At 44.1% G+C, this 17,118-nt stretch overlaps 1 protein-coding gene across 1 annotated transcript; it reads left to right on the plus strand.

Moving 5' to 3' along the window:
• Nucleotides 1-1,885: 1,885 nt before the first annotated feature.
• LOC125549230 lies at nucleotides 1,886-3,795 on the plus strand. Its single transcript, XM_048712693.1, has 2 exons — nucleotides 1,886-3,103; nucleotides 3,538-3,795. Exon 1 carries the CDS (start codon nucleotides 1,899-1,901, stop codon nucleotides 3,057-3,059), a length of 1,161 nt encoding a protein of 386 aa, XP_048568650.1. The 5' UTR covers nucleotides 1,886-1,898; the 3' UTR covers nucleotides 3,060-3,103; nucleotides 3,538-3,795.
• The last annotated feature ends 13,323 nt before the right edge of the window (nucleotides 3,796-17,118 follow it).

The raw sequence follows: 17,118 nt of genomic DNA on the forward strand, positions 1-17,118 counted from the left end.
GAAGAATGGGGAAATAACCCGGGGGACTGGACAGAGCATATGTAGGCGGAGCAGCCAAGTTGTAACTGACCTCCACTCCATTAATGGCCTGTAGGATTAGGAACGGCTGGTCTACTCCTTGCGTTAAACAACGGCGGGTGAATTCCAATCACGCACAACATAGAAACTGACAATTCAACTCCATTAACTGGTCTCAATGGCCAGTTAATTTATCAATCAATCTTTGGTGATAGAACTTCGGTCCCTCTCCGCGCCTTGCAACCGATCGGTCCGATCGCCCGCATCGCCCGTATCACCTACATCGCCTGGATCTGATCCCCGCGTCGCCCGCGTCTTTCCGTCTCGCCTTCACTTTTTTCAGGTAGGCATGAACGAGGGTTAGTGACCGGAGAATTACCGATCGGGCGGCGTCTGGCACAGAGTCAGCTAAATGAGCCAAGTGGAAGGCCCGCGCAACCACATGCCTCAAATTTTTCTCCTGGAGTAGCAGCCCTTTAAGACAGCCCGGCCAGGAAAAAAACAGGTGGTGGAGACAGTAGATCTAACAACCAACATTGATCCTAGCACGAGATCTGACGGCTCAAATAGCTGAGGGCGTGAGAGGGCTCGTTTTAGCTCGGTTTTACTGTCCTAAATAAATACACCAATTCTTGGTCATATGTTCCTTTAGGGCAGATTTTAAAAAATGCATCATAGTACTGAACATGTGCAACTTCCAAATAACATGTCGCGTACTGCTCTATGATTGATTCAACTGGGTCCTTATAATTTGTTACATCAGAGTCGATAACCTTCTCAAAGCAAAAGCAATGGATATTCTTTATAGCTTTTTTTAGGTTGCCAAGCATTTTAATTTTCAGCAGTTAAGTTGAATTCAGATCCATCCTGTAAAAGCCAAATAAACCTAATCATTAGTACTTTCTACTCCCATGTCTTCCTTACACATTAGTTTGTGCATACATAACCCATGTACAAAATATCAATTGCGTATGTACTTGCTTGATATTTTAAATAACAAAAGTGTCATGTGTAAACATATTATCCAAGATCTTTGAACATACTTGTTTTATATGAACCTAATCTTTGTGTTTTTTCCATTGCAGATTTGCCAGGAAATATCCATCTATAAGTAATTTGTTGCATTTTGAGAAATCTAGAGAAGAGAGGAACTCACCCTTCAAACCACAACGATATAGTCGCATCTGAGGGTGTCGCACGGTCGTCGTACTTCGGTGATCCTTGGCCACCGTCCATTGATCCGCCCTGACCGTGCAAGGCTAAGACCGGCGCAAGGCCGTGGCCCTTCAGCATAAATCCTTTGCCCTCTTCCATAGAGCCTGGCAGAACGCCGCCTCACCCATTGTCCACTGGTCCTTGGCTGCCATCCGCCTCCCCACCATGCGTGCCCGAGGCCAAGACTGGTGCAGCTCCGTGGCCCCCCTCTACCGTGCCTTCCACCCTGCCATCTGTAGCAGTGTTGCCCACACCCTCCTCCATGCCGCTCTCCTAGCCTCGCACGGCCGTTGTTGTGTACCTCACGCCGCGCAAGGTAGGGTTAGGGCTTGCGGTGAATGTGGGAGAGGAATCAGGAAAGAAGTGGAATTGGGAGAGAATGTGGGACTGTTCGGCTAAACAAGAGTTTTCTATGTTTCTGTACTACGTGCTAAAGCAGATGTAAGTAGGATTTTCCAAGTCGCACTTGACGGTATTAATAGCAAAAAAATGATATAAGTGTCAAGGAAGGAAGAAAATGAAGTTATGATATTAAAGAAGGAAAATGATAATTTTAGGGACAAAAAAGGCAATTATATTTTAAGAAAGGGTCAGATAAGGAATTCTCTCTTAGAAGAACACGCGCAAATCCAACGCATCACCCAACAACAGATCCAATGAGTTAAATGACGAAGTCGGCGACGCACCGGAGAAAACTATCGCTGTCGGCCACCATCATGGCCTCCTCCTCCTCCCCCACCTCGCCCCCAAATCCCGTAGCAACAACCTCATCACCCTACTTCCTACCGGAGCTCATCCCCCAAATCGCGAGTTGCCTGACCACCCTCCAGGATTTCTTCGCCGTAAGCGCAACCTACCGGGATCTCCTCCCTCCGTCGTCATCCAACCTCGCCTCCCAAGCCCCCCACCTCCTCCTTGTCCCCGGATCTCGAGCCATGTTCCACCTCCCCCTCCGTCGTCGCCTGCGCTTCCGCCTCCCCCTCCATGATTTTGATCCTAACCCTGCCGCCTTCTACTCTTTTGGCTGTCGCATCGCCATCGCCAGCCCCAGCCACCATGAGCTCAGCTTCGTCCACCTTCTCACAGGCGAGCGATTTCGCCTCCCCTATCCACCGGCACCCTTCTGTCGCCTCCTCCTATCTGGCGATCTCGTCCTTGCCTTCGTTCCGACGGTCGGCCGTGCCGTCCAGTACCGTCGCCTTGGGGATGTTGAGTGGCGTGTGGCGTCATGCACTGAACCCTATGTCCTGGAGGATTTGATCTTTCTCAAGGGCAACCTACACGTGCTGGTCAGATCTGAAGATGTTGGCGGCCTATGTTACCGTCTCGCCGTGGCCAATCTGTCAGACAAGAATACAGTGGAATTAATGTTTTTTGGAGATAATTTGGATACACAGGCCGCACATGGGAGTTCGTATTTCTGTCTCGCAGAGTGTCTCGATGAGTTGTTGCTTATTAGCGCTGTTGGGGACTGCCCAGAGGAGTTTCATGTTTTTCGGTGGCAGTCAATGGAGGGGAAGTGGACAAGGACTACTAGCCTTGGTGACTGCACATTGTTCTTGACATATTTTTACTTTGTAGGCTGTGTTATTCCGACGAAAGGAATGACATGCTTTTCAGGTTATTACTTTGCAAGTTCCCTTGGTTCAGATCATCCAGGAGTTCGAAGGGACTGCTTATACTTCACAGATGCCAAAAGGAAGTGGATAGAGTATTCCTTGGCCGATGGATCTTGTGATGAATTTGTTGCTGAGAACTTAGAGGGAGCTGCAAGGCCTGATTCCGATTTTAGGGCACCTGTTTGGGTCTTTCCGAGCATGTGTTGATGCTCTCCTATGGATCACAGAGCTATGTGAAAGTTAGTACAAAGGTACAATTGCTCTCTAGTGACTTGTATTTCTTATTTGGTTTTGATATGTTATTCTTGTGTATAAAGAAGTTTATGTGTCTATCTCTTTAGCAGCATGTGTTACATATTGGGCATATTGTTTGAAGCTGCTAAGCTGATCCCTGAAAATGTTGACACTAATAATTTGCATGTCTCAGGAATCAGTACTAGCTAGATCATCTTTTGCTTCTTTCTCTGCAGAGTTGCTCAGCAACTTGTAAGTAAGTGTACATGTATGCCCGCACCAGCTCGCAAGTTAGTGTATTCAAATTACTGAATCAACTCGTAATTCAGTGTGCAATCACTGGCATCGTCAGTTTCATTGCCGTTCTCTTTTCAATTATGGTATGAGAATTGAATGTTTCATCCTCAATTAATATGGCATCTTATAGAAAGTCGTTTGTCTATGATGCCAGTGACCCAGAAGCACAAGACGATGGTACCTACCACCAGGAGGGGAGCATCTCCAACTCGGATGAGTGGTTATCAGGGTAATCGTTCACGCTGAAACCTACTCTCCAATAAAAGACATATATATTCTACTGTACATATACAAAGCATTTTATCCGCATCTATTTCAGCATGAGCAGAGTACCGTGGCCTCTGAACATGGGTATGTAATGTAAGCAGCTTTGCGAATCTTTTCGACAAGCATAATACTGTTTCCCGGATGATTTGTAGTACCAGTATTTCATATCATTCCAGCTTAGAGAAATAATGCTGGTTTACCGAGGCCATATCGGGCATATCATGTGCAAAACCTTAGGTGTCAATCTTTCAGGCTCACGGAGTTTCCCTTCTTCAGTATGTGAGAGATGCTTCATTTTTTTAGGGTGGGAGATGCGACCAGTTGTATTACATCATCATGCAGGCGACCCATGTTGCGACCTAATGAATTTAAGCGAAATGGCGATCAAACTGCACCCTAGTTGCAAAATCTGACAAATGCAAATTAAGGTAATATCAAGTGAAGAACATGTAGCATTTATTAGATATGCAAACAATCCAAGTAATTATTAGCTATCTTATGAGCACACACACAGCGATTAGTGCACCATGAAAACAAGCATGTACATCACAAATAATGTACATTGGTCCGATGCCATCTCTAGCTGGCACTCAGAAATACAATAGCAAAAACAATGTGTATCATACTCCCATCACGATTATTCATTCTGTCATTCATTGTTCCATCCGATAGAGAACTCTGACCTTAGCCTTCTACTCCCATCACGTAGAGAGCCCTGACTTTCGCCTTCTACTCCTATCACGACTCAGTCTGACTGCTGTCTTAGCTGACCAGACCAACAGTTGTGCCATCCCACCTGGGATAAGAAGAAAGGTCAGAAATCTAAACTAGAGTTGCACCAATACGTGAGCAAAAGAGAGAAAGGGGTTTCCCTCCTGTACAAGCGCAGAGAATTTTGTTGCAACGTCGATGAGTTATGCAGTCTCTGTCTCTATTTCAATGATTTCACTTGCTATCTCCATAGAAACCAACATACAGCGAAGCGGGTTGTTTCAATCCTGCCAAATGCACATAGTTGTTGTAATATCGATGGGTGCTAAGGAAGTTCGTATACTTATAACAGTTAGCACTTAGCAGTTCAGTCCTGCAACCAACCTGCTTTTCAGAAGCAGTGTTCCATTCCATCTTCCCATGTTGAAACTCCATGGCGCGTCCAGCTCCGCCTGTTGCTCACCCTCAGCTGTGCTGCCAAAGAGAGCTCATACTGTGAGAAGAATTATCCATCTTTGCTTTCAAAGCCGAGTAGATACTTGAAGTTCAGCATATAGATTGAAATTAGCCAGAACAATGCAAACTATTTATTGGTTAACAAAGCTCAGTATATAGGAAGGTTCAACAGTTCACTATGTTGCATCTTTTCATAACAAAGTCAGTCAAGTTCAATTGATACTAACAATTTGTAGAGAAAAGCATGGATGTTCTGGAACTTTCTCCCGCAAGGTTCCTTCCTTCCTCATCACAACTTTGCAGGTGCTAATGCCTGCAGAAATTTAACTTGCCTCTCCATGCTCTGCTATTACCGGTTTCACTCTTCAACCGCATCCTACCCTCTCCAACAATGAGTAAAACTTCCTTGCAATGCAGCTGCAGTTGAAGCTGCAGTTCAAGTAATTATTTCCTATTAAACCTTCAATCCTAAATAGTACTCCCTCTAACTTAATATAAGATATTTTTTGACACTGCCATGGACTAAAAAACGTCCTATAAAAAATTACAGAGGGAGTAGTACATTTCTGCAGGCTTACATGTGGAAGTTAGCAAATATGACTAGATTTTCAGAAATATGTGGGCTTGTTCAGGGCTCCTCCACTGGCTGTTGCCACTGGATCAGACCTACATTCCGATCATCAACCAACATAAAAACAATAGAAGAAAAAACAACAGAATAAGCCCACTCAGAATCCACGGCGGAAAACGTACTTAGGAGCTCTTAGGAGCCGGCAAGAGTGAGTAAAAAATAATGGGGGTTAGCGCGAGGGGTCGCCTTAGCTGTTCATCAAACCAGAGCTTAGTGGAATGGCCAGGGCGGCGGCTAGCATAGTAAAGGGGGGAGGTCGAAGGGAGGCCAGGGCGGGAAGGCGGCAGTAGCCACCGGCCGTGGGGGTGGAGGCGGGTGATTAGGAATGGGTTGATTGGCGGCTGCGTGGGGAAGAAGAAAATGAAGGTTGAAGATGAAGAGGGTATGATTTGTTTTCGGTCGTACAATAAAGATCTAATGATTAAAAAAAGTGACTCATGCAAACAAATTTTTCATGTGGCTGATGTATAGGCGCTCCAGGGCTTCCGGCAAATAATCTAATCCTCTAGCCGGTAGATATCCAGGACATATGACTTAGCTCCACTTGTGTTCCATGGTTGGATGAAAAAGATGGCAGGCTACCAGCCTCGTCTTCTTTATGGAGAAATATTTGAGAGAATTCTTTATTTAGCCCTTTGTTAAACTTTGCTTCTCTATTTGGCCCCAAGAAATATCTTCTTCCCTATTTGACACTAAAAGTAAATTTTGTTCTTTATATGACATTTTCGTCCATTTTACTCACCAACGGTGTTACTTGAGACATGAAAATACAGTTTTGCCCCTCATGTTGAAAAAGGATTAAAAACACTGTTTTGGCCGATATAAATAGAAACAGAGAGAAAATAATACAGGAGAGATTTTGCTTAGGTCTCGACTATCGCTGCTTGTGCAAGTGCTGTATGGCAACCCTGCTGGCCGATGTTTTTGGCTCACATGAGTAAAGACACGAAGCAGCGCACAAGTCTGGGAAGTAAGCAGGTGGATGGATTTTTCAATAGGCTGGCATACAACCTTACGTATCTACTCATCAAACTTGCTAATAACCGCCGGCTGGACTGATCGATCTTGAGTAGCAGTACACTAATCATCGCGCTAGATTGATTGATCAAATATATGTGCACGCAAACAGGTGACAGGACACCGATTTGATGGCTGGACACGTGTGCGCACATCCCCCAGGACACGCAGTTATTGTCTTGGTGCTAGCTTACTGTGTTTTTTTGGCATAGTCCTCTCGCTTAGAGGCTAAACAATCAATGTACAGTAGGCTCAGGCCTAAACTAATTTGTTAAGATAATCCTCAACAAATTTAAACGGCACACTTGATGCTGACTCATATACTTTGACTTCAGACCGAACATTTATTGTTAGTGCTAACCACCTTCACTACTAAATCATGATACATCAGCCTAAATAAATATTATAAATACATCAGACAACTGCACGTATACATGAGCCATCTTCATGAGGGCCAAAAGAGTCGTTTTATGCTTCATTTGACACTGTTAGTGGGCAGAACGGACAGAAGTGTCAAATAGGAAACAAACTGAAGATGTAGTGTCGTAAAGGGAAGAAAAACTTTTTTAGGGCCAAACAAGGAAGCGAATTTTAAGAAAGGGCCAAATAAGGAATCTCTCGAGATATTTAGGTCAATTCAGCTTCAGTAGATATTTTTGTTTCATCGTCTTGTCTCGCTAATTATTTTGTATAGTTCAATTTCCAATACAACATCTATGTGGCTTGCAATGACCAAAATGTAAGAGCATCTAGAAGCTAATTTGACCCCTATACGTCTGCGGATGCGTTCAAACGTTGTCCGGACGTGTATGCCAGGGTCTCATTTATCGGTGCATGTAGCCATGCTCTTCACTTTTTCTCCTATATATCTAGTCACATGCATATGATTGATGGGTATGTTTAGAGAAACAAAAAAAACTGGCAAAAAGAGAAGTGGTAACAGATAGGACAAATCAAACTTGATGGACTTCCCAAACACACCCGAACGCCCTCATATCCTCCCTACCTATGGGTTGGATATGAGGGTTCATATGGACAACTCGGACATATTTAAATGACTTGAGGGGTGCGGATGATGATTGTTTTCTTCTTCTTTCTTCTGTTTGGACATTGTCTGAGTTGTCCACCCGGAAGTACAAAGGAAATGCAGCAGTTAGGTTGGAGATGCTCTAAGTATGCTTTGTATGACATTTTGTACAAGCTTCAAGTCAACTAGAGTCTTTACTGATGCAACATGTTTTTTCCATATATAGATCTCGGAAGAGGACTATCATCTCAATTGATGAAAGAGAAAATGAAAATAATGTTTTTTCTCCAGTAATGAAAAGAATGGTTAGTCGACCTTTTTATGTTCTCTAGCAAGTGAACTTGCCTTTGCTTTAGATCAGAAAGTTCTATTTCGGTTACACCAAAAGGAAAGTGAAAGACACGAAATGCATTGGTATGGCTGGGCTTCCACCTGCCCCCCACAGATACCGACCCCTTCGGCACAAATTGTTTTTGATGGAAAATCACATGCCTAATTTGCACTAAAAAGGTCGAGATTGGTATCCAAGTCAAAATTAGATCATCACATCCACATTCGGGGCTACCAATCCAGCTAGAAAAAGAATGCGGAAGAGTTTCGAACGAATACCTCTGGTGGTGTGCAAGCGGCCGACATAGCTTCATTCACCGCATCCGTGCAGTAATCTTGTCATGCATCGCTGAACAAAGGCCTATATTCGGGTCTAGGAATGCAGAGCCTACCGGCCGGCGATATGGCGCTAGGTCCCGCAATCGCCCACTCCCTTCGTGCTCCATTCAAGACCATTGAAAAATAAAGTAAATGCTAGTACACAACACATTTGGATAGATGCGGATTTTTTATTTAAAAATAGTTTATTTCATTTTTTACCCCACGCTTCACACTTGTGATAGAATTGATCTCAATTTAAGAAAATCCTCAAAATATACCCCAACTAAGCAAAATTGCGTCGCATTTACCCCTTTCGAACTTTTTCCTCAATTTGATGCTTAGTTGGCATACCACCTCAATGTTATTTTTCCTAGTTTTGATTATGTTTTTATTTTCAAAAGTGAACTGGTCATGCACACCGAACCTGTTCTGATTTGCTCTTGTGGTGGACCCCACGTCTCAGCACAGGAGAATGATATATGTGAAACATAAATCGTTGCGAAGGTATTAAGACACATGCCCTTCTGTATATAGGTCGCTCGCATGTGCCAATTGCGCTAGTGTCAAATGATAGATAGAAACCCTACTATCTTACAGGGGTGTCCCTCGTTGGCTGCCCGTACAAGTTGGTCACCATCCAGTCCATATTCCACAATGGCACTATATGCACCACCTCTGCGCTCATCGGCAGGAAGACCTGGTTTGTTCCCCCGGCCCCATGGACGACTAGGAGCACGCCTGCAAGTTCATCAGCACCGACGAGGCACCAAAATTAATTTAGGAGAGATGTAAATGCATGATAAATATATAAGATTTTTTTGCCTCGTCAAAATTCAACTGATGCCTAATGTTCCTTCTATATGCTAACACCAATAAATGCAAGATCGTTGCCTAATATTTAACTATGACTCGATATAGATACTAGTACTACATATAAATAACATGAAATATATACCATTTATATAAAAGAGTGTATGCATTTATGTAGAACCATAAAGATATGAAAACAATAATTTAGAGGAATATTTGGATGCAAGATCATTACATAAGATGCTATTGGGCCTCTCTAATAAATAGCAGTGAACGAATGAGTTCATTGGCAAGACAAAATCACATAGGAATAGAAGAAGAAAGGAGGAATAGAATAGAAGAAGTAATCTCTTTGTTATGATGGCACTCACCAAGAGCACTACAACACGATCGACAATTGTGTAGTCTGTGGTTATTGCATTCCTGGTGCTTGCGATGATATGTTCTACCTTGCGATCCTGCCATGCACGCAGTGGTATGCAAGACATCTCCTTATTTCGAATTTATAAATTTGCTAATGCTTTGGTACACCCGCTTAGAGAAGTTTACACGAATGTTAAAATTGCATTAAAAAGGATATTTGTGTACATTGATGATTAACTAATTATAACACATATCTTCCTGATAGCTCAATCAATAGACCAGAACCAACTGTGTGGCAGCTCAATCTAGAACCAACAATGGCTAGCCTTCTCTATGACAACCACTGCTCCGTGGCCTCCCAATACCCCACAAGAAGGACGTATATCATGCTCTCGTAGTCTTCTTGATTATTGATAGCCCTACTTGTTGATCATGTTTGATGGAGTGTGTTTTAGTTTTTTCAGTAGCTAGTACGGTAGGTAGAATAGAGCTTGAACACGAAATTTGAATTGAAGACCATTATATGTCCCAAATCAGTGTAGGGTAGGAGACTTAAAAGATCAGAGTTTGAATATCAAATTAGATCGCTAGCGGGTGGCGGGTGTACGCGGAACCATTATGGCACGACAGACTTGCAACAAGTCCACCCTCGACAGTGCTACCCATGTCTATTGCTGCAGCAGCCTGCAGATCAAACATTGAAACGATATATTTGGACATAAAAGACTATACTATCATTTTTTGATTGAAGGGGTAACCCTTAATGTCCAACTTTGGTCTTCTAGGCAAGTTGTACACTTTTATAAGGTGGTGTGCATAAGTAAACCTCTATCAACCTATCAAAAAAATACTTGTTTGATAAGTGTGTACTACATGTGTATTTTGCAGAACCTAATAAACAGCCGGTGTGCGTGCGGATGGATCCATGTTTCGAGCGCACTACATGCTGGGAAATGTGCGTGGATATGGGTTTCCGTGTCCCTCATCCCGATTTGTAAGGGGAGTGTAGATCGGCTTTGTTGCTGCCTAGACAGGACCCGTACAACTCATTGATGGTTCTCTTCCTGAGCTGTGCCATGCTGAATAATTGTATGCTTGTGATGAGTGTGTGCTGATCTTAATAAACATATTAATTTTTTGATATTGTGTATTGTCTAAGTTATGCTCACAAATATAATGATTATCATCTATTGTTTGTCATTTTTTTTATTTGGAGAAAGTCTATTATCTGCCTTGTGCATGGAAAATATTGTATATTTCTGTCCATGGGTGCATGTCACTTTCATTTGCAGGCTCATTTGAGTTATCAGTAGCGTATCTAAAGCAACCCCCTTTTAGACCATAAAACATTTCTTTTCCAAAAAATAGCCCACTAACTTGCACTGGTTTCCCATCACTCAAATACTGCTCGTTAAAATGAAATCTAATGAACATCACTCCCCCGTCCCTAAATATAAGTCTTTTAGGGATTTCACTACAAACTAGACACTGAGCAAAATTAAAGAATCTACATTCTAAAATATGTCTATATACATCCGTATGTAGTTTATAGTGAAATCTCTAAAAAAACTTATATTTAGGAACGGAGGGAGTAGAACTAAATAGAAGCAAGAAATAAAATTTCAAATAAATCCCTAAACACTAGCCACACAAACAAACCTTTCGACGTCTCAACGTGAAAAGTCCAAGCTCCAATGTTTATGTTCATGTTCATCACTTGGTTGTGGGTCTTATGGCGGCTCCACTTGCAAATTTCTTTGTGTTAAAAAAATCTGCTCAATTCTAAAATTTGAACTAGCATAACTGGACCCTGTCTCAGAAGCTGCCTTCCTATATGATCTATTTGCCTTCTAAATCATTTCACGAGCTTTTTCTTTTTGAGAATCAAATCATTTTTTTTTTGCGGTTGAGAATCAAATCGTTTCACGAGCTGGTTCCTGGTTGCAGCAAGCAAGGCCTATAGCCCATGTGAGGAAACAAGCGAATGGGTCCTGCTTGCAGTGAGAAAGGCCCAGATGGCAAGAAAATGCTCAAACTGGCCCAGTCAGAGCTTGTTATATTTTGCAATTTGCCAATGTATTTCAATGTTTTCAACGATTCCGGCGGCTTGAGCAGCTCGCCATAGTTCATCTAAATGGCAAGGTCGAGCCCGGGCACAAGCCCAGGGTGCCCGCAGGGTAAAATCGCCCCTGCATGCCTCACTGCCCACCTGGGCCGCCCATGAGCGAATCACCCCCGCCGCCACTCTGTTTTGGGTTCGTGAATGTGAAAAGGGATCTAGATAATGTGAGAGCGAGAGACAGCCAGCGGGTGCCGTTAGTCACTTGATGGACGTGGCGGTCAAAACCAGGCCATGTGGCCCATTTTAGTCAAAACAGGGTCCACGCCACAGTAAAACTACCTTAAGCATTATTAGAGACAAAAAGTATTCGGTTTAGATAATCAAGTGACTGACTATTGGTTTTGACGTTGAAGGACGATTTTTTAAATTTCGGGAGAGTTCAAGGACGAAACATATACTTACCCCTTTAAACTAAGCAGACCATTTTTACGTATGCAATGCAAATTACACAGGTCGAGGGGCGAAGCTATCAACATGATAAGGTTTGGCCAACGTCATACCTAAATTGCCGTAAAAATACTATTCTCTCCGTCCCAAAATAAGTGTCTCAATTTTATATTAGTTTTAATACAAAATTATACTAAGCTTGAGACACTTATTTTAAGACAGAGAAAGTAATATACTATGTATATATACTGCTCGGTTGACTACTTGTTTACGAGACTGAGAGAGGCGGCAGGGCAAGGGCTTAGGGCACGGCGCACGGGCATGGCAGGTCGACAGGTCTCAGGTGTCTCAGGTGCTAGCTAAGAGTATGTACACTCGTGCATGAGCAAGCCATTTAAACTAAACTTGCCCAACGCCCATGGTTCTTTTTTAGGAATTCTGGCCGTTAAGACCAAAAAAGAAGGCAAAAAATAGCTCAACTCAGCAGTACTGTAATTTGGCAAGGAAATTCGATTTGTTCGAGCAGCAATTGGGTTAAACTAAGTGTCGGGATAAGATATACTAATTTGGGAAACCACCAACGCCACGTCGATCAGGCCGCTCCGTCTCCTTGGTTCGGCATGACACAGGAGTTTGCGCCATGGCCAGGGTACCTGCCTCTGCCGCCTCTGGCGGCAAATTTGACAGTTTTGATTTCTGGACGAAATCAATTCACAGAATAAACTACTCGTAAAACTATTTCACTTCCCTGATCTTTTTGTATAGTGCCCGTCACGCAGGCGCCACACCCTACGGTGCAACGCCCAGCTCGGGGGCGTTGCACGCCAGTCCACCGTGGCAGCCCCTGGGCCCGCACCCAGCAGTGCAGCGCCTAGCGCTCGGCCGCTGCACTGTGACTTATCCACCGCGGCGGCCCTCTCCTCCCCCCACCCCATTGCACCACCAGCTACAGTTACATAAACAGCATAGCCGCGGCGGCGACCCTCTCCTCTCCCCCTCTCAATCCTCTCTCCCAAATTCTTCAGATTTAACGATTTGGTACATGAATTCCTTCACCAATCCATCCTAGAAGGTACTCTTCTCCGATCCCCTTCTTTCTATCCATAGAATGTATGATATTTTGAAGATTTGGGGAACCCTTGTTTGAATCTTGCATGTATTAGATTTGGGGAACCCTTGTTAGATTAGAATGTTGCATGTGTTAGAATCTTGCATGTATTAGATACCTAATTTAGCAACCCTAGTTTAGTATATTTTATTGAAAAGATATGGTTTGGATACATAGGTTGACATGTTATTTTATATGGAAAAGAGATTTGTATTAAATCTTGCATGAAGTAGGCCTAGTTTAGTTTATTTGTGTTGAAATTATATTTGTATTGACAAGAATGCTTTGGATACATATGCTTTGAATTTTGTATGTACTAGGCGTACTTTAGTTTATTTGTATTCAAAAGATAATCGTGTTGACAAGAAACCTTTCTTTCAAAATTGTTAGGATGGTTTGGCTTCTCGATGATCACTGGGACAAACAACACCGGTCGTATGCTATGGCGGTGGAGCAGCGGGTAATAATGAAAGTGGTCGGTTTTATGAATTTCGTGTTTATTTCAAACACAAATGCCCCATATGTAATGTTATGATTTGTTTGTTTGTAGGAGCTTGCACCTCTGAAGCTTCGTTCTCACGGGGTCACCCTTGGGTGGATGCGCTATGATGAGCGATACACACCGTATGTAAGGGAGACAGGACTTCTCCCTTTCATTCAGATGGTCAGACGGTCGACGCCACCCAACAATGCTCCAGCACTCATCGCGCTTATTGATCATTGGAGGCCGGAGACACACAGTTTCCATCTTCGGACCGGGGAGATGACCGTGACGCTCCAGGATATTGCTATGATCACCGGTCTTCCTATCGATGGGAATCCTCTATTTATGAGCACCGATTCTGATGGGTGGCGCGTGCAGATGAATGCCCTTATTGGTATGGTTCCTCTGGAGCCTCGGGAACCAGCAGCAGAAGACAAGAAGGAAAGAGTCACAGCCGGTGCTCCTTTCACATGGATTACTGAGCACTTTGGTACTTGCCCTTAGGAAGCTAATGAGGACACGGTCAAGACATATGCTCGTGTCTACATGTGGTCCGTGATATCCAGGACTATGTTTGCTGATGGCACAGGCAAGAATGCTCCATGGATGTGGCTGACGACTTTGACCGTCTTCGATAGCAATTGGATTTGGGGTTCGGCGACACTGGCTTACTTGTATAGACAGGTATGAAGTTTTTTCTTTTTCACTTCATTGCTACATTATGAATGCGATCTTGCTCTTAATTCAACCATGTTCTCTTTTATGTGCAGTTGGATGAAGCCTGTTGTAGGTCATCTGGAGGTATTGGTGGTTGTTTGCTCGCACTTTCCATATGGAGCTGGGAGCATTTGCCGGTTGGACGCCCGAGGCTCGACCATATGAACCATGCCCGGGTTTGTGGCGGCCATGGCTAACAACAACCTAGGGATTCGGTTGTATGATTCCTCCCAAGTACCATACAACATCTTAAATGCGTCTTGCTTCGCCTTCCATGCCTTGCCGTACTTCACCTTGTAATGAAAGATGGCTTTCACAAGGTCAATGACATGTTGGACGCTCATTGTTGGAAGTGTGGATATTGAGTTCGAGAGCCTGTAAGCGATGAACTCGGACGTGAGTTGTCTATGGTCTTGGGACACAATCTTACCATCCACCCTTTTGCCTCGGCACATGTGAGTTGGCACACAACTCACTACGTGCCAAGTGGGACCTCCTTTCCATGGTCTTGCATGCACAATCCACGGACATATTTCATCTTCACATGCACATGCAACCGTGTAGCGCACATTGACGTACGAGTGCACCACCTTCTGTGGACGATAATGCGTAACCGAGTAGTTGTCGAGCCACATCTTCAATTCCAAGAAGGTTTCAAACTTAGACCCTTTAGCAATCCAGTTCTTGTCGTCTCCCAAATCACTATGAGATCTTGGCCTAACCCCAAGAGATATAGATTTGCCACCATCAACAACAACTTCATCCGCCAGACTAACATCCTTGAACAATGGTGTCTTGTGATCCCAACTGAATACCTTCTCGAAAGCTTCGGCCTCCTTCACCGTGAACCCCTCCTCATCAACTTGTTCATCAGGACCTTCGTCATCCGAATCCGATGCATATGCACGGGAAAAAGGGATGGAATGGTCCATTGTCTCTTGCAAATGATATTTGTCGAGATCACCCACATTGTTGTCATGGAGATCAACTTCATTATCATTGTCCGCATACTCATCATTGTCCTCTTGCAAAGCTTCATCTTGGTTGATTGTAAACGGGCTCAATGTTGGCCTCACTTCTTGGGTCAAAAGAGGTTCAACAATTTCATCTCGCTTCAAGGGTGGGGGACTACTAGCAACCAAAGGGGAGGGTTTCCGGTTCAAGTCCAAATGCAAACTTGAATCAACCTTATTCGTTGCAAATAACTCAATAGCCTTGTCAAGTGATTCGGCCACCGTTTCTAGTATGCAACCCAATGTTGCTCCGAGTGGACACGCATTGTCTTCCAACGGATGTGCATTCCAAAACCTACATTATACCTTCCCTCTAACTCAATGTTATCACTAGGGTCCATCCAATTCAAATCTTTCCTCACTTGTTGCAAGAGCTCCGCATATCTAGGACTACTATCAAACACCATGTCAAGCTCATCCGGGTCCGGTTCAATATTGCCTTTCAAGAAGGCGTCTTTGTCCCCATGATGAACAAACACACATGTTCTTCCCATCCCTACAAGCATTCAAACAACACAACGTAAACATTGCTTCCATGAGAACTAATTTAAGGATTAACACGAAATACAAACCCTAAAATATATATCAAACAACTACCCTAACCCTAACCATAACCCTAACAATAACCCTAACCCTAGCACCAACATAAGAACACCCATAAGAATAACCCTAACATACTAACAAAGCCTAATCATAGGAAATTGGCTAACAAAGATCTCGCATCTCCATGCAAATCTCTAGATCCAAACAAAACTAGGGTTTCCTCAAACTAGCAATAAATGTGAAATTAGACAACATTACTTGGATCAAAACAAGGGGATCAGAGAAGATTACCTTGAGGGAGGGTTGACTTCGAAACCCACGGACAAATTCTTCAAATTTGCAAGATTTGGGAGAGGATTTGAGAGGGGGAGAGAGTGGGAGAGGGGGCAAAGCTCGGGTTGGGGTGTGTGGGGTGGGCGAGTGTGGGAGGGGGGCCCAGCCCCTATCTTAGTCGCAGTGCAGCGCCCGACAGCTAGGCGCTGCACATTACAAGTGTGGCACCTAGCTCGGAGGCGCTGCACATTACAAGTGTGGGTGCGGGCCCAGGGGCTGCCACGGTGGACTGGCGTGCAACGCCCCCGAGCTAGGCATTACACCATAGGGTGTGGCGCCTGCGTGGCGGGACCTACACAAAAGGGTCAGGGGAGTGAAATAGTTTCACGGGCAGTTCATTCTGTGAATTGATTTCGTACAGAGGTCAAAATTGTCAAATTTGCCGCCCCTGGCTTGCCATCGCAATTAACAGCCTGCTCAGGACAGAGAACGAACAGCCAGAACAGAGGGTAGAGGAAAGCCAATTCTGGATAGACAGATAGAAATGACTGACCGGTGGATGCAAATATACGCACGACGACCCCTAAATTCCACCCCCGGTTCAAACAGAGAGGATACGAAATCAAATCCATTTTAAGGCCAATTCCTCCACCGGAAACCCCCAATCTGAAATCCAGGAAGAAACAGCCGCATCGAATCCCTTAAACACTGCCACTTGCCTAGCCCGAGTTGACTCCAGATTGACAGAATCTGATGCCAGCCCCCTTGAAATGATCACTGCACTGCCTGCAACTTCCTACTGAAGAAATCGGCCAATCCTTCTTGATTTTCAAATCATGCAGGAGAACTGCATGTGTTGTATTAAGAGCGAAGAGAAAAAACAGAGTAAAACCCAAAGACGACCACAACATTTAAAACAAAGGAGTAGGCAATCAAGGTGTAAACAAAATATGTACAGTGTTAAGATTAGCTGTTGCAAGAAGCCTTTGTAGCTGCCGCCTCCTCCTTCACAACAAGCTAGGGTTTCTGCCTTCCGCCGGCGTCGCCGCAGGTCCGCCTTCTCTCCGGTGGCCCTAGGGACATGGGAGCGCGGTGGATCTCCGCAAGGGCCGGTGAGAGGGTTCCGTTTTTGGTCATTTCTTTTAGTTTTGCTAG

This window comes from Triticum urartu, chromosome 3 (genome assembly GCF_003073215.2).
Source record: "Triticum urartu cultivar G1812 chromosome 3, Tu2.1, whole genome shotgun sequence".
Taxonomy (NCBI): domain Eukaryota; kingdom Viridiplantae; phylum Streptophyta; class Magnoliopsida; order Poales; family Poaceae; genus Triticum; species Triticum urartu.